General features: G+C 40.8%; 2 protein-coding genes across 9 annotated transcripts in view; one reads left to right on the top strand and one right to left on the bottom strand.

Moving 5' to 3' along the window:
* Nucleotides 1–21,255, bottom strand: part of LOC143209054 (lachesin) — a 417,332-nt gene that overhangs the window by 135,065 nt on the left and 261,012 nt on the right. For 5 of the 6 annotated variants that reach the window (XM_076424212.1, XM_076424218.1, XM_076424213.1 and 2 more), the window contains one exon: nt 8,079–8,185. In XM_076424212.1, the coding sequence (XP_076280327.1) occupies nt 8,079–8,185 (107 nt within the window). Of the gene's footprint in view, nt 1–8,078; nt 8,186–8,860; nt 15,786–21,255 lie in introns of those variants that run through there. The other variant, XM_076424216.1, reaches the window with a different exon arrangement.
* Nucleotides 1–21,255, top strand: part of Fuctc (alpha-(1,3)-fucosyltransferase C) — a 91,983-nt gene that overhangs the window by 55,015 nt on the left and 15,713 nt on the right. Inside the window, exon 1 of one of the 3 annotated variants that reach the window (XM_076424220.1) lies at nt 15,690–16,028. The exons of 1 other annotated variant lie outside the window; for it this stretch is intronic. The gene's annotated coding sequence lies outside the window, so the exon portion shown is untranslated. Of the gene's footprint in view, nt 1–15,689; nt 16,029–18,408; nt 21,221–21,255 lie in introns of those variants that run through there. One more of the 3 variants, XM_076424221.1, reaches the window with a different exon arrangement.

Below are 21,255 nucleotides of genomic sequence, written 5' to 3'. Positions count from 1 at the left end.
CGCGCTCACTCAACCGAAAGAAAAGCACGCGTAAGCCGGCCATTCTGTTCAACATTTCCGGATAAAAGGAAAACGTATAGTATATATGCATAGATATATATCTATATGCGATAGAATAATGCGCCGGATCCGTACAGGAGAATTTCAACGGTGGCACGCAGCAACGATGAGCATGATTTCATCCTATTCAAATATTCGGAATTGTTCCGATCCGATTTCCCCATTATATGTAAACCACCGTGAAAATGAAAACCGTCATGAAAGATAATCTAATAAGGCTCCAAACACCAACCAATCCAATTGATCCATTAGCCCGCGAATTCGAGAATGAAAAATTGTTGCACTCGTTGCTTTCGCCGATACTTCCTTCGAAAATAGAAAACTGAATCGACAATTGTTATACAACCCGTTACGGTTCAACGTGTTCCCTGTACTTTTTGTCATCTGAATAATCGAGTTCAGAGTAGTGTTGATGTATATGTTACGGTAAATGTGATTAATCCGGTGATTATGCATAATAACCGGTTATTATATTAGGTTGGGGAAAAAGAAATCCATCATTTCTCCGCTTGAGATAACGTACAAATAATGGATTTCTTTTTCCCCAATCTAATATATAATCACCACTAAGTTTGCTAAGCGTTGCCAAATGAATTTGCCTAGTTTTCGCTCGAAACACCATTACTTAACCAGTGGAATTATCTAGAATGATGGCTTTTGATCTGGAAGAGAGCTTGTCTTCTCGCAGTCAACTTTTTAACTCATCCAGCGCCCCAATCTCGCGGGCGCTGGTGTCGCTTTTTGTCGGTGTTTCGTTGGAGACAATCGGGGGTGGCTCGTCGCACAGAGGTAGCGGGGAGGGAGGGCATTGCGAATGATTTTTTCCCACGGATTCGGAACACGTACCGCCGCGAGACTCGAGTATCTGCCAGTCTCATTAGACTCGACGCTCCGCGAATACGGCTGTCCCAGGTGGCCGAAGTCGCTCGGCGGGCGGCAGGCTCTTTGATCAAAACGCCAGAAAATTCTATTTACGGGGGTGCCAAAGCCACCCCCGCACCCTCGCAACGAAACCTTTTCCGCATCTCCGGCCAACCCGTTCAGCTAGACTCTCCCCGATTCCTGGCCGACAACAAAGAAACCGTACTAGTCTCTGTCAATTCTCCCGGATTTAATTATGCCGCAAAGCTGTCATTGTTCCATTGTTACGAGACTTTTTATAAGGACTCGACCTCTCTGACAGACTCCGAGCAAAAATTACGAAAATTGCGCCCGGACTCTGTCCGCGAATTAGGAAAAAAGTGAGTACGAGTTATATAGATCCGTCAGGAGTTGCTGAAACAGGTTTCGGAAGCCCGATGAATTTGGATTGCCCAGATGAAAATGGAACTAGGAAATGTTTGTTTGATATCGGGCACAAAGTTCATTTGATTTTCTGTATGCTAGATAAAAAATATGTGTGACGTAGAAGGCGAATGTATGAACACTAGAATGGATTTTATTTTCAATTTCTGAATTTCTTTACGTTTTTCTCGAATATCTTGGTTAAAACCGGTACATGCTATGACATTTCGTAAAGCAAACAGTTTTCGGAAAATGATGAAGTGCGTTTTCATTATCTTTTATCAACAAACATTAATGAAAAATGTGTATCTTTTTTTAACTTGCGGAACTTACTCTTTTTAAATTGTATATTATTTTGCAGGAAATTTCACATGTTTCTTTTATGAATAGTCAAAAAATTTTCCTGGTTTCGGTATAATCAATTAATTATTTTAATGTTTGAGGGCCTTAGGGCACGTGTCCCCGTTATCTGATCGAGCTTAAACTTTGCACGGATTTTTTTATTAATTGCAGCAAACCTGGTGGTAGCCGTAAAAGAAATTTTGAGAAAATTCTCGGCAAAAGTAAATAACAATACCCTAATGTACTCTAATGGAGACCTGTGATTAGTTGCGAGGAAGACGATGCTGCGAAGAGAGATGTGAAACAGAGAGATCGAATCGAAGGAATTCAGCGGAAAGGAAAAAGCTGGGAAGTACCATGCGCATGCAAACGTGTTCGCCGTCAGTCCACAGTAATCGCGACGAATTTCGCGCAATCACGCGGCTTCGCGGTGATTGGCCACCCCGGGGATAAATGGGTGCGGCACGTGTTCTTGGTGTCGGTTCGACGGTGGCCCCGTGTTTCTGTCTAGTGTCTGCGTGCTCGAGCGACTCCACGCACGTGCACCTGACTGCACGGAAACAGGAAGACGCTCCCCGGATGGACGAAGGCGTTTATTAGTCCGAGCCAATTACTCCGAAAGCCGTTAAGTCCCCGGACGCCAACGTGCACTCGGAAAATTACTGATCGATTCTCGCACGCCCAAGACATCGGAGGATATCGTGTCGCATTTACCCGCCTTTACTCCGTTACAATCGTCCAAGCGACGCGAGACTCTCGCGCGCGAGCTGTGTTCGTTACGCGAACGCGTTAACTAATCTCCGGAATTTATGCGAGCTCGATCATTCGGCTCGGGTAATCTCAAGTGAAGTGTACAGATTCGACTGGTCTTTTTTATCGGTCAGACTAAAATATTTTGTAAGTGAGAGGACTGAGATTAGCTTCGATGATCCTTTAACGCGTTCTCAGTGTGTTTATTGTGAAATGAATCGCTAATTAATTGCTGTGTACCAAACGTTAAGTAAGATAAAATTTTATATAAACATCAAGATTCGACGTTACGTCTAAAAAACACCATAATTTTTCTGGGGATATCGCGGTACGGTAGAAATTAAGAAATTTAAGAAATTGTTCAGGAAGATATTTTATTTTTTAAAAAAATATGTGAATTAAAGGAATCTCATATATGCCAAATGGCTCCCTATACTTCATTTGTCAAAAATAAATGAACACAAATAAAATGAAATTATTATTATTTTTCTTTATTAAACGTTAAATAAAAAATATAAAAAATGCCAGTCAATGAACAGTACATTCTAGTAATTGAACAATGATGGTCCAATGAATGAACAAAATTACTAAACAATATTCTCCTATTTATTTAACTCTTTAATCACAGAAAATCCCCTAGAATTAATTTTCTTTGGCTCCGTTATCATTGTTAAAACATCCTGTCTCTTGTACCAAACCGTATCTGGCATCTCTGGCCATTTCCATACCTTTCCTTTTTCACATTCTACCATTGTTGTCACTTCATGAACACTCTGTTCATTTACTGGGCTATGAGTAATATCGTAGACCAGTCAATAGACACAACGAATTTTTAACGAAATATTCATTTTATAGCTATTTTTGTGATTTATATTCAATATTTAAACCCTCGTACATCTATATCGTTAGTAACTCTTATCTCATGTGTAAAAGAAAAGGTCGTGTATACATACCTTACTAGTTTTAGCTCTGTTGCACACACTCAACGCACTTGGCGAAAATAGGCCATCTTCGAAACTAATGGTCAATTGACCAATATAAACCAACAGCTACGACAAAGAGTCATATATTCCATTGGGCCAAGAGTCATTATCGCTAGTATGCAGTGCGGCTTAAAATTTGTTGAAATATACAAAAGCGTTCATTTACTGGTGCTCGCGTTTATTCATTGGTGCAGTTACCCTACTGTGGAAAAGACAGTATTGGGTATCCGTGAGTGCGGATCCGTTTGTTCGGTCTTAGCCGTAGGGCAAGGGTTCTTCGGTGGGGCAACTGATGCGTTTCCAATACCGATCGCCGTTCGCATAACAGTGGTCCGGGGGCACGGATGGATCGTCGCCGATAACACCGAAGAATCTCCCACGGCGGATTCTTCGTCCCGGGAAGAAGAAAAGGCCCGGGAGCAATTACCGGCACGCCATATCGCGATGCCTTTCCACGGAATCGCGGTAATGCTAATAACGTCGGCACGATGGAACGATGGTAATTGAACGGGGAGAATCAACGGGAAGGGAGGTCGAGCTACGGCATCTCCAGCTTCCGATTACCGTCCCCCTTTCACGCTCCTCACTCTCTCTCTCTCCCTTTCTCTCTCTCTCTGTTCCTCTATATCGTCCCTCTATCCGTGACCCGTTCTGCTCTCGCTACTTCCCTTCGCTGGTGCACCCGGCTTAATGATTAACGACCACCAACACATAAATGCTCGAGTAATGTGGAGCACGCGTTGCGCTTCGCCGGGTATTATCGCGGTCCTGCGTTTTGTTCACCAGTAACCTGTTTACCTTTTCGTCCTAATCGACGCCTACGTGTGTCGATAAGACTCTGATTTTCCCAGGGCTATCTCCCTCTTCGCCGTTCTTTTTTTTTTTGGTGACTTGGGAAGGAGCGTTCTCGTTCTCGTTCTTTAGACGAGTCAAAGGAGGTGTAATTTATTTTTAATTTAATTAATAACCATATAGATTGTCCCTCTCTCCTTATGCAAATCAATTTTTACACACCTGAACGTGCTTCGAGATCTCGAGCAGGTTTTCAAACACTTATATGCAAAAATCCACATATGGATTAATAAATCCTATAAATCGAATTATTGCGAACTCTCCAACACTCTGTATAATAGTATTGATTATTTTAATGGGTCGTTACACACTTTCAAAACGAAGTACGCAGAATTAACTTATAATATCAATAACTTTATACCAAAAGTTTTTTTTTATGCATGTCCTTTCTTAGAAATTTATGTTAAGTCTTTGTTCTATTGTAAACATTTGTGTGTAAATGGACCTCGGTCCGTTCATAATAAATAATAAATAATAATTTCCAGCGGTAATAGCCTCTGTAGATCCGAAATAAATAAAAATCCTATCAAATTCGATTGAATTTTATAGTCTAGCATTTTTCGAAAATTTTTATAACCCATCACTGGATATATAAAGATTCGCATCATTATCCAATGATTAACTGTTTTGTCTCGCGCCATTTTTGCATGGAACAACTCGTGTAATTGCGCGTACTGTATGCAATAAATAAAAATCGATCGTGGTAGATTTAGTTAGAGAGACATCGCTGCAACGAAAAGCCAGAGGTTCGCGAAAGTACCGGTGCAAAAGGGTGCCTCGCCGTTGCGATGCATTGTAGTCCTCGAATTTACGCACAACCGCACACCTTTGCCCGGTCAGGTGTCTCCGGCGCGGCGCGATGCACTGCAGCGAAATGCAGTATGCAGGCAGGGGTTGCAGCTTACGTAAGCCGCGCGTCCAAGACTCCGTTATTACGCAACGTGCTCGGCTAAATAATAAATGCAGACGCATTGTAACACCGTGGGCAGGGCTGCCGCAGGCGGTTCTCAAGTATTCACGGCTCCCGATGCATCGATATTTCGAGGCACGATGTAACTATCCACCGCTGCGTTGCGAGAAACGAGCCGAGTGGCCAGGACAATGAACGACAAACCCTTCAACTCCTCAACGCAACAACGTTTCTTTACCTAATCCTGTTCTCGTAGGTACTGACATTTTTTCGGAGGATAATTACGGTGCACCACTCAACCCTTACGAACTGACACAGTGCTAAACTGGTTTAACAATCTCTTTCAGTTTCATTTCTGTTCATTCTGCTAATCCTGTTTACGATCCGAATTTTTTTTCTGAGCTATCTCTATGACATACTGAGGCTATGCTGTTTGTACTTGCATTCTTCTTTTCTGCAAGTTGGTCTTTATAGGTTTTACAATTTTTTCCGAAGAACACACACACACACCTTATTTACAACCCTGTTTATGTTCGTAAATAATGTCTCATTGTCAGCCCATCCCCTAAAACATGTCTTACAGATAGGCTGCTTCACTATTCTACCAGCATTCTTCCCTTCGTTAATTTTGTCAAATTTCATGACTTCTTCGTAGACCCCGAACAATATCTACCTACTGGACTCGCTTTCAACCCCTATTGCCCCATGTCGTTCAAAATTGTCCGAGCTACCCTCTTTTACGATTAACCTTATTTCTGCGGGTCCTATATTTTTCTCCATCGACCCTAGTCATTCCAAAATTCGAGCTACTCGTAACCCTGGTTAGTTCTCCTGCTATACTATCAGATTAAATTATCTTAGCGACCTTTTTACCACGTTTTTATTAGCTCGCTTTCTTGTTTGTTTGGTTGTTTGTCTGTTCGGTGGCAAATTTCTTACTTTTATTTCCAGTACCATATACTCGTCGAACACTCTTCTTTCAACTCAACCCTTCCTTTTCTTTACTTATACAATTTTCTTTCAGTTTCATCCTTGCGAATTCTATCCCGAAACACTCTGGTGCTAAACCAGTCTTTCCCATAGAACAATAGACAGTTTCGTTAATCTTCACCTGTTTTATTTTCGTTAATCTCATAACCCGTGCTTACCGGGTAAGACGAACAGAGACCGCGAAAGTGAATTTAACCTGCGCGCCGCGTCGTCAGCACCAGCGGACAGCGAGGAAATGGACCGGCGTGCATTATCGAAGCGACAGAATATCGAAAGGATAATGAAATTTTGAAATGAACGTTAATAAATAATGCGTCGATCTATCCGAATGACGCCGGGTGCTGTATCAACAGCAGCGAGCTATTAGCGAAAAAAGGCAACGGTGGATCCTGAAAATATGAAACGCAAACACGCGGATTTGGAAACAATGAGGACGACCGCTTTGAACGTTTCGTGATGATAATTCTACCGGCCTATTAATCGAGAACAATGCGAAAGTAGACGCGGGAAGAAAGGAGCGTGCTCGTTCCACCTATTCTATGACAGAGCGGTGTCGTGGTTTGCGTCCGAGTAAATCTCTGGTAGTAATGAATAGATTGTGTACCTTTGTGCAACAGACACACAATATTTTATAATCTCAATATGTCGGCGGCGATGTAACAATATTCCCGAGTATTTCCAGTGTCCTTCTTATTGGTGCATAACATCTGCAGTCGCATGGGAACAAAGGTTTAGAATTTAGAAGACAGACTCTATCCTAAACGACCTAGTTCAACAACTCTGTGTTTCTCCCATATAGTTAATCGTAGAGTCGATCGATTTATACGGTGATACTATGTTCGATAACGATCCTTCCACTTTAACCCTTCGCTACATGAAACCTTCCAATGATTGGACAATCAGAATTTTTAATCAGCTTTTTACACTCAAAGAAACTTCTTTAATAACGATTTCTGACGTTATTGATCGCCAGTGACAAAAATCGTCTATCGTTATGGTACCGTACGTTTACTCCAACAGGCAAACATTCGAATCCATCAACAGATGATCCAGTGAGCAATTATGCCGCATCAAATATTGACATTCCACCGTGTTGGTGGTCGATTTCATGAAACTAACGAGGTTTGCTTTGTGCCCATCAGTACAGTGTGCATATTTTTCAACACTACTTCTGCCAAAGGTATCGAGAGACACCTCATAACAATATATAAAATATAATTGAAAATTGATCGAAACTACGAAGATGCATTCAAGGGAAATTGTCTAATAAATATTGGGTTGGAACGAAAGTTCGTAGCATGTGTAAATTAAAATTTGAAGCTAAAATTCAGATATTTATTCATGGATTTATTCAATAACATATTTTCCATTCTGTTCTATAACTTTCTGCCATTTTCGAGGTAACTTTTCGTGTTGTTGAATAAACATATGAATAAATACCTTTTCTTTTCATCCCAATAGATTTCCTTGAATATACAATATCACCCTATAAAAGAGGGTAATTTTAAATATAAAAAAAATGTTCTCGATAAAATTTTAGTTTAAGAGAAAAAATTTTCATTTACATTGGAAGGATTTAATAAAAAATTTTAAATTCTATATTGGGAGAATAAATTTTAGATTTAGTCAAAATAAGTACACACAAAACTGCGGTAAAAATACTGTTATTAAGCCGCTTAAGTATAGTTTGTTTTTTTTTTACCAAACATGAGAAGTTGACTTCGTGCAAAAGAGATATGTGCTGGTGAATTTTTGTGATTAAATTTTTGATCTCCAGGATTCCGCTTTTGGAGCACAATCATACTTTCTCTACTGCATGACAGATTAACCGGGAATTTTTAGCTGGCCGTTCGGAATCTCGGGCGACTTGTCCCGACCCGGCCCGATGGACGGCTCGATTTAATTACCTTGTAATCACCGAGGTTTTCGACGACACAGGGCAGCTTGACATCTCTCCCCAGTGGCACGGTTACGTTCGGTATTGGCTCGGCAAACATCGGCCGATCCGACAGCGCTGCACACAGAAATCAAACGAAATTCTGTTAGCTCCTGATTTTTAACATTGATTATGATTTGTATTAATATTCCTGAACATTGCAGTCGGTGATTAATACTGTAGAAATCAAGGAGGGGCGAATAGTGATGCGATTATCACATGTAAAAATCGATAGACTTGCATATATATAGATCGTTTTTGATCGTAATGTTTTACTTATATTCGGACATCATCAGTTCGGATAATCTAGGATCTACAAAAGTCGTGAATTGAACAATCAAATCAGGTCCAAATTGTATCGTCTTTGGATTGATTTTGATTAAAAAATGTCAAAAACATGTTGATAAAGGTTCCACAGGAAGATAACAAACAGCAAAAGAATTGAAGAATTCAGGACATTAAACCGTCTTTGGAGTCATTTTTATAAAAAAAGTGTCAAAAATATGTTGATAAAGGTAGCACAGGGAGATAATAAAAAGCAAGAAAATTTAAGAATTCAGAAAATTGAACTCATTTTAATCAGAAAAAATGTTACAAACGTGTTGATAAATGTATCGCGTAGAAATAATAAAAAACAAAATAATACAAACACATAATAATTATCATAAATAATAATATAAAACAGTTTTAAGGCAAAGATAAAGTACAGACCGCGATAGTGAGAAATTTTCCACTAATACCGTACTCACACACCTCCGTCACATGGATCGAAGCATTACCGCACTTCCTACCTGAAAAATTCACATCGTCGACGTAAATAGAAGAAGAAAAAGAAGACGAATAACCAGACTGGAGCACAGTGACAGGCGGTGTACAAGCTTCCAAAGAAGAGACGGAGGAAGAGGAAGAGGAAGTGGAAGAGGGTCACCGCGAGTCACACCAGTCAAGGATCCTTTGGGAAAAGTTTCAGGGCCGGTCAAGAGTGAAGTAAGAGGGCAGTTGGTTGATCGCTCAACTGGAAGAGGGAGACCGTCGATTCCATTTCACGACTGTATTTACCGGAAGTGTACGCGACGAGTTGCGCAGTTCGCAAGAAACCGCGCGACGCATCGTCATTTCGCGATAAGAACTCGGGATGGGAGTGGAATGAGATAAACGATGAAACAATTCGACACGCAATTAATATAATGCAAACATTGATACAATTTTCCGTGATCGATGGATCTTTATGCAAAATCGAAATTGGCTCCATCGTTATGCTGTTGTAAATTACAGCTACTGACTTTTGTCATAAATGCATAAAATCGGCAGTCGTAACGGCAGTCGATCAGGTATTAGATCCACATGGAAACAAGATAAGTAGACTGCGAATTTTACGCATTTAAGATAATAATGAGTAGGTGAAATTTAAAGAAGTAAAAACATTCGACGAATTTAAAAATACTTTTATATTATTTTCGACATATTGAACACATTAAGAGAGCAAATATATGTTTATGTCACTCGAGTTTGTTGCAACTCGGGTACAAAATGTTTACTTTGCATAAAGATCCGCTGTCTAAAGATACAAAAATAGAATAGTAGAACAGTAGAAAGATAAAAACAATAAAGTTTGCCGTCCTAAACTCAAGACGTAGTGTGATATCAATTTTGTATCCATAAATGTAAACCAAACGGTTAAAATAGCTTCGAGTGCGGAGAATTAAATCGAACAATGTACATAGAACCCGAACGTATATCGCATTCCAACAGAATCGTCGCGATTTTTGTCTTCTATCGAAGGTATGTTCTAAGACTGCTGTGTTCCGATAGGATTGAGTATCTTTGTGAATCCTGTGGTAAGAGCGATAAATTCGACAGCGAGCGACTAGCGCTCGCGGCTCCTTAAATTCCGATTATGATTGATACTGCGCCGCTTAGAGTGCCGCCGCGGTGGCAGAGCAAGTTCTCAGATAGCGGCCCGATGACGTACAGAAGCGTGATTAATGGGAAGAATTAATCACGGGGGCGGTATCGGAGCGAAATAACCGGCGATTCGCCGGGGATGCCGGCCGGTTTTCGAGACCGTCTCGCAGACGATCGTTAGCCGGCGGATTTAGCCACGGGGAATCCCCGGAGAAACCTGCTCGGGCGGATCGCGGAGGCCGCAAGGAGGTTAAACTCGCCCGGTTTCGAATTATTATTTAGTGTACGAAGACGAATCGCCGAGCTTTAGCCAGGTACAAGCGTCTCGGGTACTCTCTCTCTCTCTCTTCGCTGTTGGCTTGGCTGTTTTGTGCGCGGAATAGATTAGAGGGCCGCCGAGTAACATTGAAAAGTCCGCGGCGAATTAAGCTCCCGACGGATCCCCTTTTGTTCCATTACCTTAATAAAACACGCCGCCTTCGATCGGGCCGAACGCTGGCAATATTTAATGACGACTCCGTTTCAAGCGACAGCCCAGTGTCGCGCCGCGGCACGATTGCTTTCGAAATGCAATTCCCAAAGTCGATAGTCGACGATTACAGTTACTATCCAACTAGATAGACAATACTGTTCGTCCTCTTTTTTAAATCTATAGATTTATATAAACTGTTATAAATTTTGCTGTCCGCCATCAATGTACACAATAACTGTAACTATCTCCACAAGTAAAATGTAAGACATATCTGATTGTAAACCATGTGGTCGCTAATGATCTAGCTGTTAATGCGACCACATTAAAATAAACCATGAAATAAATAAATAAATAAATACTGTTCGTCCGTCAGATGATGGCTTAGGTGAAGAATACGGTCTCATTCCGTCCAGGCTTCCCTATCATCGCACGCACTGTCGCTATGGGCCGAAGACGAACACGATGACGGAGAGCGATAGCGACGCATACCGAGACACCGGATGCATTAGTATGATTTCACAGCGTAACCTCTCAGGCTTTAATGTCATCATTTCACTCAGACTCGATATGACTGCTATCGTTCTTCGTCATCGTTCTCAGCCAATAGCGACATCGTCTGGCAGACGGACTGGCAACTAGCCATCATTCGGCGGACAGATAGTAGATAGTCCAGAAGAAGGCACAGAGAAAGTTGTAAACATCTAAGCTAGGGATGGGATCAAGTTCAATATGTACTCACGAATCCGAGTCAATTTCAATAACCAAGTTTCATTTCATGGGTTTCGATTACTACTTACAAGCAATAATGTTTCAATGATCATATTTGAGAAATATTCATTTTATACAAATTGATATCGAACCTCGGAATGAGTACTCACAAGTTTCGAGAAGCTACTTATAATTACTTCGATGTTGAAAGGATTCGAATCTTTCACAAGTAGTACTCGAATCATGGAAATCAGAATTGCATAGTGGGTTCTAAGCATTTTATTTATTAAATTCGTAACTATTTAAGAACAGTATTTCCGATAGATTATGAAATTATAGTTATACTAGGACAGAGGACAACATAATTGGTTTCAAAGGTAAAAGAATAATGATTAGAAAAATCAGAGAATTTCCGGTACGATATTCATAAAAGTTTCGAATCTGTCCGACCAAGATTCGAATATACTTGCAAGTATTATTTCCGTTTACCAAAGCACTTGTAAAAGGTTCGAAACTGTCTGGAACAGGTTCGAGTATACTTAGGAGTACTATTTCTGTTTTTCGAAGTACTTGTAGAGAGTTCGAATTCAATCAATCAAAGTTCCAACGTGTTTGCGAGGTAGTTAAACCCATCCCTAATCTATGCCCCACTACTTGACATCTGGGACTTCAATAGGAAGGTAGAGGTTCTCGAATAGCGTTAAGCATCACACACACAGTAATATTCGGACACTTCGAAAAGGATGCTACTCTTTTCTAGAAGCTAGTGCACTTAGTTTAATACAAGATGTGAAAAAAAAATTTTTGAAAAAATTGCAATTGGTCGGAATTAAGTAAGTACATATATTATTTTAGACTTTTTGAAGCCATTGATAGAGAAAATAAGTTTTATTTACTTCAGTCTCGTGCGACAGACTTTGACAATTTTCTTGCGTAAACATCCGTTGTCTAACTATAACATTTTAGGAGCGCATTTTCGAAATACTGCGAGAAAATATTGATTTTTTACCACCTTACGTACCCCGGACGTTCCCCAGCCTCGAAATGAGAGGGGGGGGGGGGCGTGGCCGTCGCGCATGCATAATATTAAACCGATCCGTCTTGGTTCTCGGACAGGTGTGTCGACAGCAACGGGCAATGCTCCCCTGCGTCACCAAGAATCAGCGACAGCAGCCCCCAGGCAAACGCGATCGTTCGTGCAGCTGCGAGCTCCGACTTGTTCCCGGTGAAACGGTTCTAGTTCCAACGGGACTCCGGTGTTACGTACTGTTTACTCGGTACTTTGACCCTTTTCACAGTCTGAACTTGATCCCGTTTGAACGCGTTCGCGGTCGAATAGTCACTCGTTTCCGCAGAATTTTTTTACGTTGGCTGTAATACGCTTTGAAATCGTGAGTTTGTTGAGCTTTGTACGAGCCAATGGTTTTCCAAATCGAATGACCCCGTACTCAACCCTTAAGTGGTACGATGTTCACTCAGATTACGAAGTATCATACTAGGACTTCTCTAGAATGATCAATTTTCTCAAATACCTCCAGTATGTAATTTGAGACTGAATAATCCAAATGTTCTAATCGAATGACCCCGTCCTCAACCCTTAAGTGGTGCGATGTTTACTCAGATTACGGAGTATCATACTAGGACTTCTCTAGAATGATCAATTTTCTCAAATACCTCCAGTATGTAATTTGAGACTGAATAATCCAAATGTTCTAATCGAATGACCCCGTCCTCAACCCTTAAGTGGTGCGATGTTTACTCAGATTACGAAGTATCATACTAGGACTTCTCTAGAATGATCAATTTTCTCAAATACCTCCAGTATGTAATTTGAGACTAAATAATCCAAATGTTCTAAAGAAGTTAATGAAACATGGTACTTGCAATGATCGTAGTATACAGTAACGAAAGTGTACAGAAATTTTGTTGGGGTTATGAGCGACCCCGGTATACTAGTTCAGAGTTAAAATATAATTGAGAAAATAGGTGAAATAATCAAAATAATAAATCTATAATGTTTTCGATCGGAAGATTGATCATAAGAATGTTGTAGTGTAAGGCGATCTGGTATCTCGTAGCCTAGTTTGTTCAAGCTATGGACCGTCGTTTGTAGGAAACAACGAGGCCGTAGATGAATATCAGTACGGTTCGATCAATCCGGGCGATAAATTGGGGAAAAGGGAGCCATTTGGCGGTCAGGGAAACCGCAAGGTTATCATGGCGCATGATGACGCATGTTGTTCGCGATTTAATCGCTCTGAAACCGCCGAGCTTCTATCCCGCAAGCTAGAGGAGGTTCCGGGTAACGTTAGAAAATATTACAGCCCCCGTTTTCACGATTACAGTCTCCGTTTAATAGCCTGGAGCTCGGAGCCATCTTGCGACTATTGTCGAGACAAGTAGCAGGCGGGACGAAAAGAACATATATTTTAAACTTTCAATGTTTAATAGCACAAACAAAAATGTTTAAAATAGTTATTACAGAGAATAATCTCCGTTATTTATAACAGTATGGAAAAATGTTGTACAAAACGACCAAGGTACCAACCAAGTACAATTCTTTAATTAATAGTAACTGGCATGTCTTGCATTATAAAAATAAGAAGATTAATATATAATAAAATAACGGTATACGTTTGATTTAAGAAATATAGGCAATGATTTCAGACTCTCGTAAACTCTAGCTACAGGTGTTGAAGGTAAAAGTGATTAGAGTGAGGTTTGCATAACAAAACTAAATATATTTCACAGAAAACGGAGATACAGAGTCGATATGGACATAACTGAGTGATAGATGAACATAATGATTGAATATATACAGATGCTTCATCACAATCAGCAAGATGTGCGAGTATCGCGGATCATTGGCTGGACGTGATAGTCGTAATGAGAGAGCGAAGCGCATCTCACAGTGGGCTGTTTGCCCGATTTGTGCGGTCAAAGATATTTCAAAATTCGCTCAATATTTAAACTGCTGTAACTTTGTTAAAAGTGATGCAAATTTGACGAAAAAGCAACCATCTTAAAGCTTGAGATTTCTACTTTTTGAACTATATACCGTTTTTACTAAAATGGATGTTTTGAGTGCAAAATCTGTCCATAAACGAGGAGCGTATCAGATTTTAAAGTTTGTAGCTATTTTTCAATCAAGTACTGGGGATTATAATCAATATTTTAACGTTATTCGTCTATTTTATGTACACTGTCGAAAATTGTAATCATTTGCAATTAAAATATCTTTTTAAAATAGTTATTACAAAGAATAATCTCCGTTATTTGTAACGGTATGGAAAAATGTCAATCTGACTAGTGCTGGTTCAGTGCTAAATGGTGTATGGGGATGTGTTTCTCACTAACTGTACATGTTGATTTTTCTCCGGGAGAAAATTAGAACCAGCAAGTTCTAATAATTGAGGATGTAAGGGCAATTGTAGTGCAAGGGATTGAGCACAGCGGCTTAAACGATCGTGTAACTTTGTTCTCGAAACTTGCCACTTTCGAATAGCGGTCGATCGTCTTCGGCAGACTTACCCGTGTTCGATATCGCGATTATAAATTTATGGGAGCGCTAGATCTCTCCGGATTAAGAATGGGACGAACGCTCGCTTTTCTCGCCTTCGGGTTGCGGTGTCTATGCATCGCTGCTCGCGCAACGTGCACCAACAATTTGCACGCGATGCGCTTCAGCATGCGAGACCGGAGATTCGCGGAACAAATTCCCTAGGCTTTCTGCGCACGATAATTATGCTGTGCTCTCGATGACATTTTCCACGTGGAAGCAGCCTCTCTGAAAACATGTACGACGTCTAACATGGTATTATAATATAGTTCAAAATATTGTGAAAGATTGTTTTCATCTGCAAACTTCCCTTTGCACAAGATAGGACAATATTATCAACTTAATACTTGACAAAAAAATTCGAAAACTTAAATGACAATTATCCCATATTTTTATTCAAAGATCACAGGTACTACTGTATAAAAATCAATGAACACTTTGTAAGGAAAATTGTAAAAGATTCGAACTTTTAATAGTGATATTCGTAATCTGTTTTCGCAGGTCTATTCCTCATAAATAGATTAAAAATCTAAAAATAGTGTTATGTTGTTTTCAGTCAGAGTGAAATAAATCTTTGTCTAACTCTTGCTGCCCACAATCGTTGCTGAACATTTTTATGTTACATAAAGATTCGCAGTCTACTCATAAAAGAATACATAACTTTGCTTTAGCTTTAATAGTGTCGAAGATATTCGATAAAAATATGTCTTTTACCCCCAAATTTTCACCCCTTCAGTGTGCACGATAGCCGTTTAAAAAAATGATCTATTCGTCCAAGAACTCATGAGAGTTCCATTAAAATCGGCTCGTGTAACTTGGAGTATGTTGCCTTGTGAGTTCCTCGGGCACGCGAACCGATCCCAGCCGATGCTCGCCGATTCGCTGCTCGTCACCCGTGAAAACCGGTCTCTTGCCGAGCGTTTCGTGACTGTTCCAAGCCGATGGCCGCGTGCGGCAGTGGGAAACGGGGCTCGCTCGCGATGGGCACGGTCCGCGCGTTTCGAACCAGTCGGCAGTCGGCCTGCGACAGCGCAGCCAGCTGGTCGTCGCGAAACACCGATACCGATTCGCCAAATTAGGCCCGCGATTGGCAATGCAACAAGTGAACAAACTTCGTAAATCGGACTGAGACGGTGAATGAACAGATGACTGATTTTCTGCGCGGAAGACAATGCGGCCTCGTAGAGAGATCGGCCCGTGATCGGCCGACCGCGATCTCGCTTACGCATCGATCACGAGGATCAGGCTCGGCCTTCGAGGACACGAACACGGTTCAGGTGGGATCTCCCAACTGCGCACCGACCGGCCAACACATTCGATAACAATCGAAACCACTGTTATAATTAAACTGCGGATTATATGCATTTATAAGAAAAATCAGCAGATTAAATTTAAAACAGTCTAAATGCATGCAAAATAGAAATTTTCTAAAAATCCGCGGTCTAATTATAATACACCTCGAATATTCCAATTGGTATGCCATTTACAGTCCCATAATTTACTAGAAAATGGTCTAATTAATACACAGCATAATATTCCGAGACTCTACGACTTTCTCATGTTGAATCGTTTTGATGTTTCTTAAAAGAAATGCGTCGCATTTAATAAACCGCTTGAACGGAGAAAGTGGAAACAAAATTAATGTTAATTACAACGTCTCGTTGAAATGATCGATATACATTCGACTCGAGATAAGTGAAAAAGAAAGGAATAACATTTTTCCATTTGACATCTCATTTTAGAGAGAATGGAGTTTGAAGATCTGTCGGGTTCGTGTGCCTTAGCACTAAACCGGTCAAATGACCGGTTTTATATTTTTCATTTCACAGTTATTGAAATTATGAAGCTGCTTACATGGAAATTGATTCGATAAATTTCTTTATCCACAAGCACATGTTGTAATAAAAATTGCACAAAATCTAAATAAACAGAGCCTTGTCATTTTTGTATGCTGAAACATTTTAATCGCTTCTAGTGCTCGGTAGGCTGTGTTAGCATATGTACGAAGTAGAATTGGTTTTTTTTTCAAAATCGGGTTTCTCGAAAACGAGGCGTCAAACGGAAAAATGTTATTGATTTGTTTCGACTTATTTTTCCATGTAGAATCATCCCCCGCAGGTTGTACCACCCGTTCGGCCACACCCCGTGTATTCGAAACTGAACAATCGTGTGAATACAAGTTCGCGTTCTCTTTTGCGATGTTCGTGTTCGTGATTTCCTGTTTTCAATCGATTCTGGTTGTGTTTTATCCGTCGTCACCTCAGCTTAAATAAGTGTGTTCTGGTTTATTTGTCCACGTTCTCGCCATAAGGAGTAGGATGGCACGAAGTTTGCGCGTTTGGATGGTGATATTTGGACAGCTGTAAACAGTTTAGCCGAGCACACCACCCGATCATCTGTTGATACCTAGCCTGAACAATTGCGTTTGACTCATCCGTGTCAGGCCCACCGTTCGCTTTCACAGTCCACGCGTGTACGTGATTGCTTTTACCGCCGCGGCTGTGAAAGTGTCTATGGCATTCAGTTTTCCTATGACTAGGACGAAACGCTAACGCTCGTTTGTGTCGCATGGACGCGCGTGTCTGCGTCGGTGCCCTCGTTGCAGTATAATGAAACGTTTTTGACGGGGATTCCGGGACAAAAAGCTTACTCGATTTCGAGTTCTATCGATCAAAGATCCTCTGTCTACTTATCTCACGTTGTTGCCTAGTTATAATACTGTCGATTGACTTTTTCATCGGATCACGAACCGGTCCACGTGTAGCTCCGTTAATTTACGATCCGCCATTAAACGTCTCGAGAACTTCACCGACGGACAAACAAAAATTTGTTTTCACTTTGACGTTCTGAAGTGAGGATTTATGCTCCATATCTCGAGGCGTAGAAGTTATAACAGCAATGATTAGTCCATTTAAATCTCTGCAACATGAGATACTGCCGCATCAACCCTTACTGCATTAGGGTGTCCCAAAAATGTTATGGTTCCTTGAAATGTTATTTGGAGTACCTTGACGTGGAATGTCTTTCGAGTTCCAAATAGTTGCGCATTTCTTCAAATTGGAATATTTTCAGTGTACTCTTCCCTGTATGATGTGCTGCAAGAATCATCTCCACCTTCGTCCTTCTTCGTCATTTAGGAAAGGCATCCGTAGGCTCTCGTTGATAAACCATTTACTGTAATCTCACCAGATTCGTCACGGATCGTAAATCCGCCCAGCGATTGATTTAATTCGCACGTGTCACGTGACGATCGCATTCCGAAACAGGCAATGAAGGTGTCGAAATGCGACAAGGCTCTCTCTCTCTCTCCCTCTCCGTTTCGTTTAGTCTGGAGACAGCGCGAGGATGGGGAGGATCGTTTGATTTTTAACGAACCTCGAACAGAGTCGAGTGCCGCGCTAATTAGAAATTTCGATCGTTACGCGAGCCGCGGATTAAAGCGACCGGATAAGAGGCGGAAGAGAGTGTCGTTTCCGCGCTCGTTCTCTCCTGCCGAACGAGTAACTTTTAATCGAACGGAACACGACGACCCCGTGGCCCGTTTACTCTCTCCATCGACGCGTTGCGTAATTTCTTCCTCCACCGGCGGCAAGGTCTGCGAATAACTACGCCTAGACATTCCGCGCGGGCAAACTGGCTTTCCCGAGGATTCGTGAATTACCGCTGACAATCACCGTCTGTCGTCGCGTCATAGCAGTCGCGTCTTCAGCTACCTGCTTGTCCGACAAAGAATTCGCGAAGGTTCAACCTTCAATTCTGGAGGAAATGATCGTTTATTTCAAAATCTGCACAAAGTTTCATCTTATTTTCTATTATTTTGAATCCATCGAAATTGCCATGTTTCCACCAATGTTTCCGTTTACAGTTTTTATCCTTGTAACGAATAGAATACGATGCAATAAAACAAAATGGTTCACGTTTCGATCCCCCCTTGAAATTTCTTACATTGATTTCCTTCAAAGAAGCCGTAGAATCTCGCTAGGATTGTCATGACTAGACTGCGGATTTAATGCATTTATGACAAAAATGGGTACGTACAATTTTTAAAACAGTGGAGGTATTAGAAAGATTTAAGACCACCAGTGTATTAGTTTCACCTTAACAAGATCATCAAAAGAAGAATGAAATTTTTATTTGGCTCCTGTATCTTGCAATCAATGCAAACATTTTTTATTTTGCATAAAGATCCGCAGTCTAGTCATGACATATGATTTCCGTACACCCTGTATATTTTCAACATTCTCAACTTTGGTACTTGACCTATTCATTTGAAATTTCAACGAAATTTCAGAATATCCTTGCATTTTCCTCAATTCATCAATACGGTTCAACGTACATTCTTATTCAACGTCAGCTGCGTTCGATCGATGTAGTAATGTTGCCGTTCGCATAAAGATCCGCAGTCAATTACGTATGCGCCGTCAAAGCGACATTCTAGATATGACTTTGAACGAGACGCAGGAAGTTGATTGACGTATCGCGATTATGTACATACATATCTAGCAATTAAGTGACATGTCGTTAAGTGAATGGTACCTAAATACGTCGTGAACTAGCGCCTAGTCGAGCGTTCTCATACCTCGGATACATAGCATTCGCTTATCTGCCGTGTACATTCCAAGTTGACTTGGAAAGGTTTTTCTCACTACACACACAACACCGGTATAAAATTCTGTCTGCGTAGGTTCTCGAAAGCAGAGACAGGACACTTTCGACGACACAATTTTATCTCATCTCGAAGCCTGGTCGAAATATCGTAACTATCCTAACATTCCCCGCGAATGTTCAGAGCCATTGTTCAAATCAATCGCCTTCCATTTGCATTCGTTTCGCTCGGAGTCCATCGCCGTGTGGTCGCGAGGTTGAGTATGCGACTTCTTAATTAGGCACTTGTCACACTAAGTGTGCCGTTGTTCGCATATAGACGACATTTATCTTCGATCAAGATAGGAAACTTATTCCAACTTGACGTCCCCCTGTTTCCGAATTCGTCGCAGCTAGCAATTTCAAATTTTTCGAGCGTCTAGCAGCATACTATACATTCATTTTAGCTAATTAAACATATCCTGAAAATTTCGTCAAAATCGGTCGACGTTGAAATGAGCTACAAGCGTTTAAAGATGGTAAAAAATGCAGATTTTCACGATTTTCGGCCTACAACGGCAGTAAATCTAAGAATTCCGCATCAACCGATTTCGATGAAACTTTCACAATGCATACAACTCACACAGATCTACAAAACATATATTTTAAAATTTCAATCTGGCCCGCATAAAAAAGTTGTAAAATGCAACATTTAGTATTTTCTCTACAATTCCGGCCGAATGCAATTTTTGAAAAAGTTTCTTTTCACATCCTGTAGTAAACTAATTGCTCTAGCTTTCCAAAAAAGTTCGAAACACATAGTCCAATATTTAAAAAGTTATGGTGTTTTTAAGAGTGTCCGAATATTAGTAGGAGTCACTGTATACCGCCAGTGGTCGGGCCCGTCCCGAGGGCGTATTAATGAATAAATTTATTATTTGTTAACCTTCCGTCGGGCGCAACCGATCTGAGAGGCACAGCGCGATCATTTAGGTACCTCAAAACAGTCACCCCACCCTTGGGGAGAGCCCAAAAGGGTGGCCCTACGAGTATAGACTTCACAAAGTGCACTATTTCCCTAACAGCAGTTGTATAAATGAACTTAATTAGGTATTTATCATGTTTTTTGAATATGGGCCCGTCAAGCACATTGCGCCCGAACTCGGCGGTCCAGATATTACGCCCGACGGAAGGTTGATACAAATAATAATTGCAAATTATATTTGTAAATAACAATTAACTACATTATTTTAAATAAATACATTTAGACTTGTTCAAATAATAAATAACTATTTTCGCGTTTTATTTGAATATCCAAATAACAGATAACTTGTTATTAAAATTTTTATTTAAATGAATTGATTTATTGCCCAACACTGGTTACCAAGAAAAAGAAGCACGAAGTCCATAAACTGTCTACCCCCCTAATGCGCCAATAAAATTTAGGCACGAAAAGCTTGTTTGAGACTCGGCCCAATAGTATCCCTGTTTCGTGGAAATCGTGGAAAAAACGTGAGCCGTTATCTGTAAGAACGATCGTCAGTTGTGCACACCGTCGATGTAGTATGAGATAAGATAACGTATATATCCTGTTCTGTAGACAACGCAGAACTAGTCGAAAGCGAACAACTGGTTCGAACCAGGCAGTCTCCAACGAATGCGAGCCGCATTCGTTTCGGCAAACAGTCGAGAAATCGTAGATCATTGAAAAGAGCTCTCACTCGATCATCAGGTTCATCAGCATCGAGATCGAAACGCGAACGTCGCCTATCCGAGTATATTATAGCGATCGAAGTCGTCCCAGGGATCATTGGCTTGTTCGAACAGTGTATTAACCTGTCTGGTTGGCCCAGTGGAGTCTCACGCTGCCTAGTAACTTATAAAAGTAAATTCAGAAGTGGCTAGTCCGGGGATTCGACA

The sequence above is a fragment of the Lasioglossum baleicum genome, chromosome 5 (assembly GCF_051020765.1).
Source record: "Lasioglossum baleicum chromosome 5, iyLasBale1, whole genome shotgun sequence".
NCBI lineage: Eukaryota > Metazoa > Arthropoda > Insecta > Hymenoptera > Halictidae > Lasioglossum > Lasioglossum baleicum.
The sequence above is the reverse complement of the archived record's forward strand: the minus strand, read 5'-3'. Positions and strand labels throughout refer to the sequence as shown.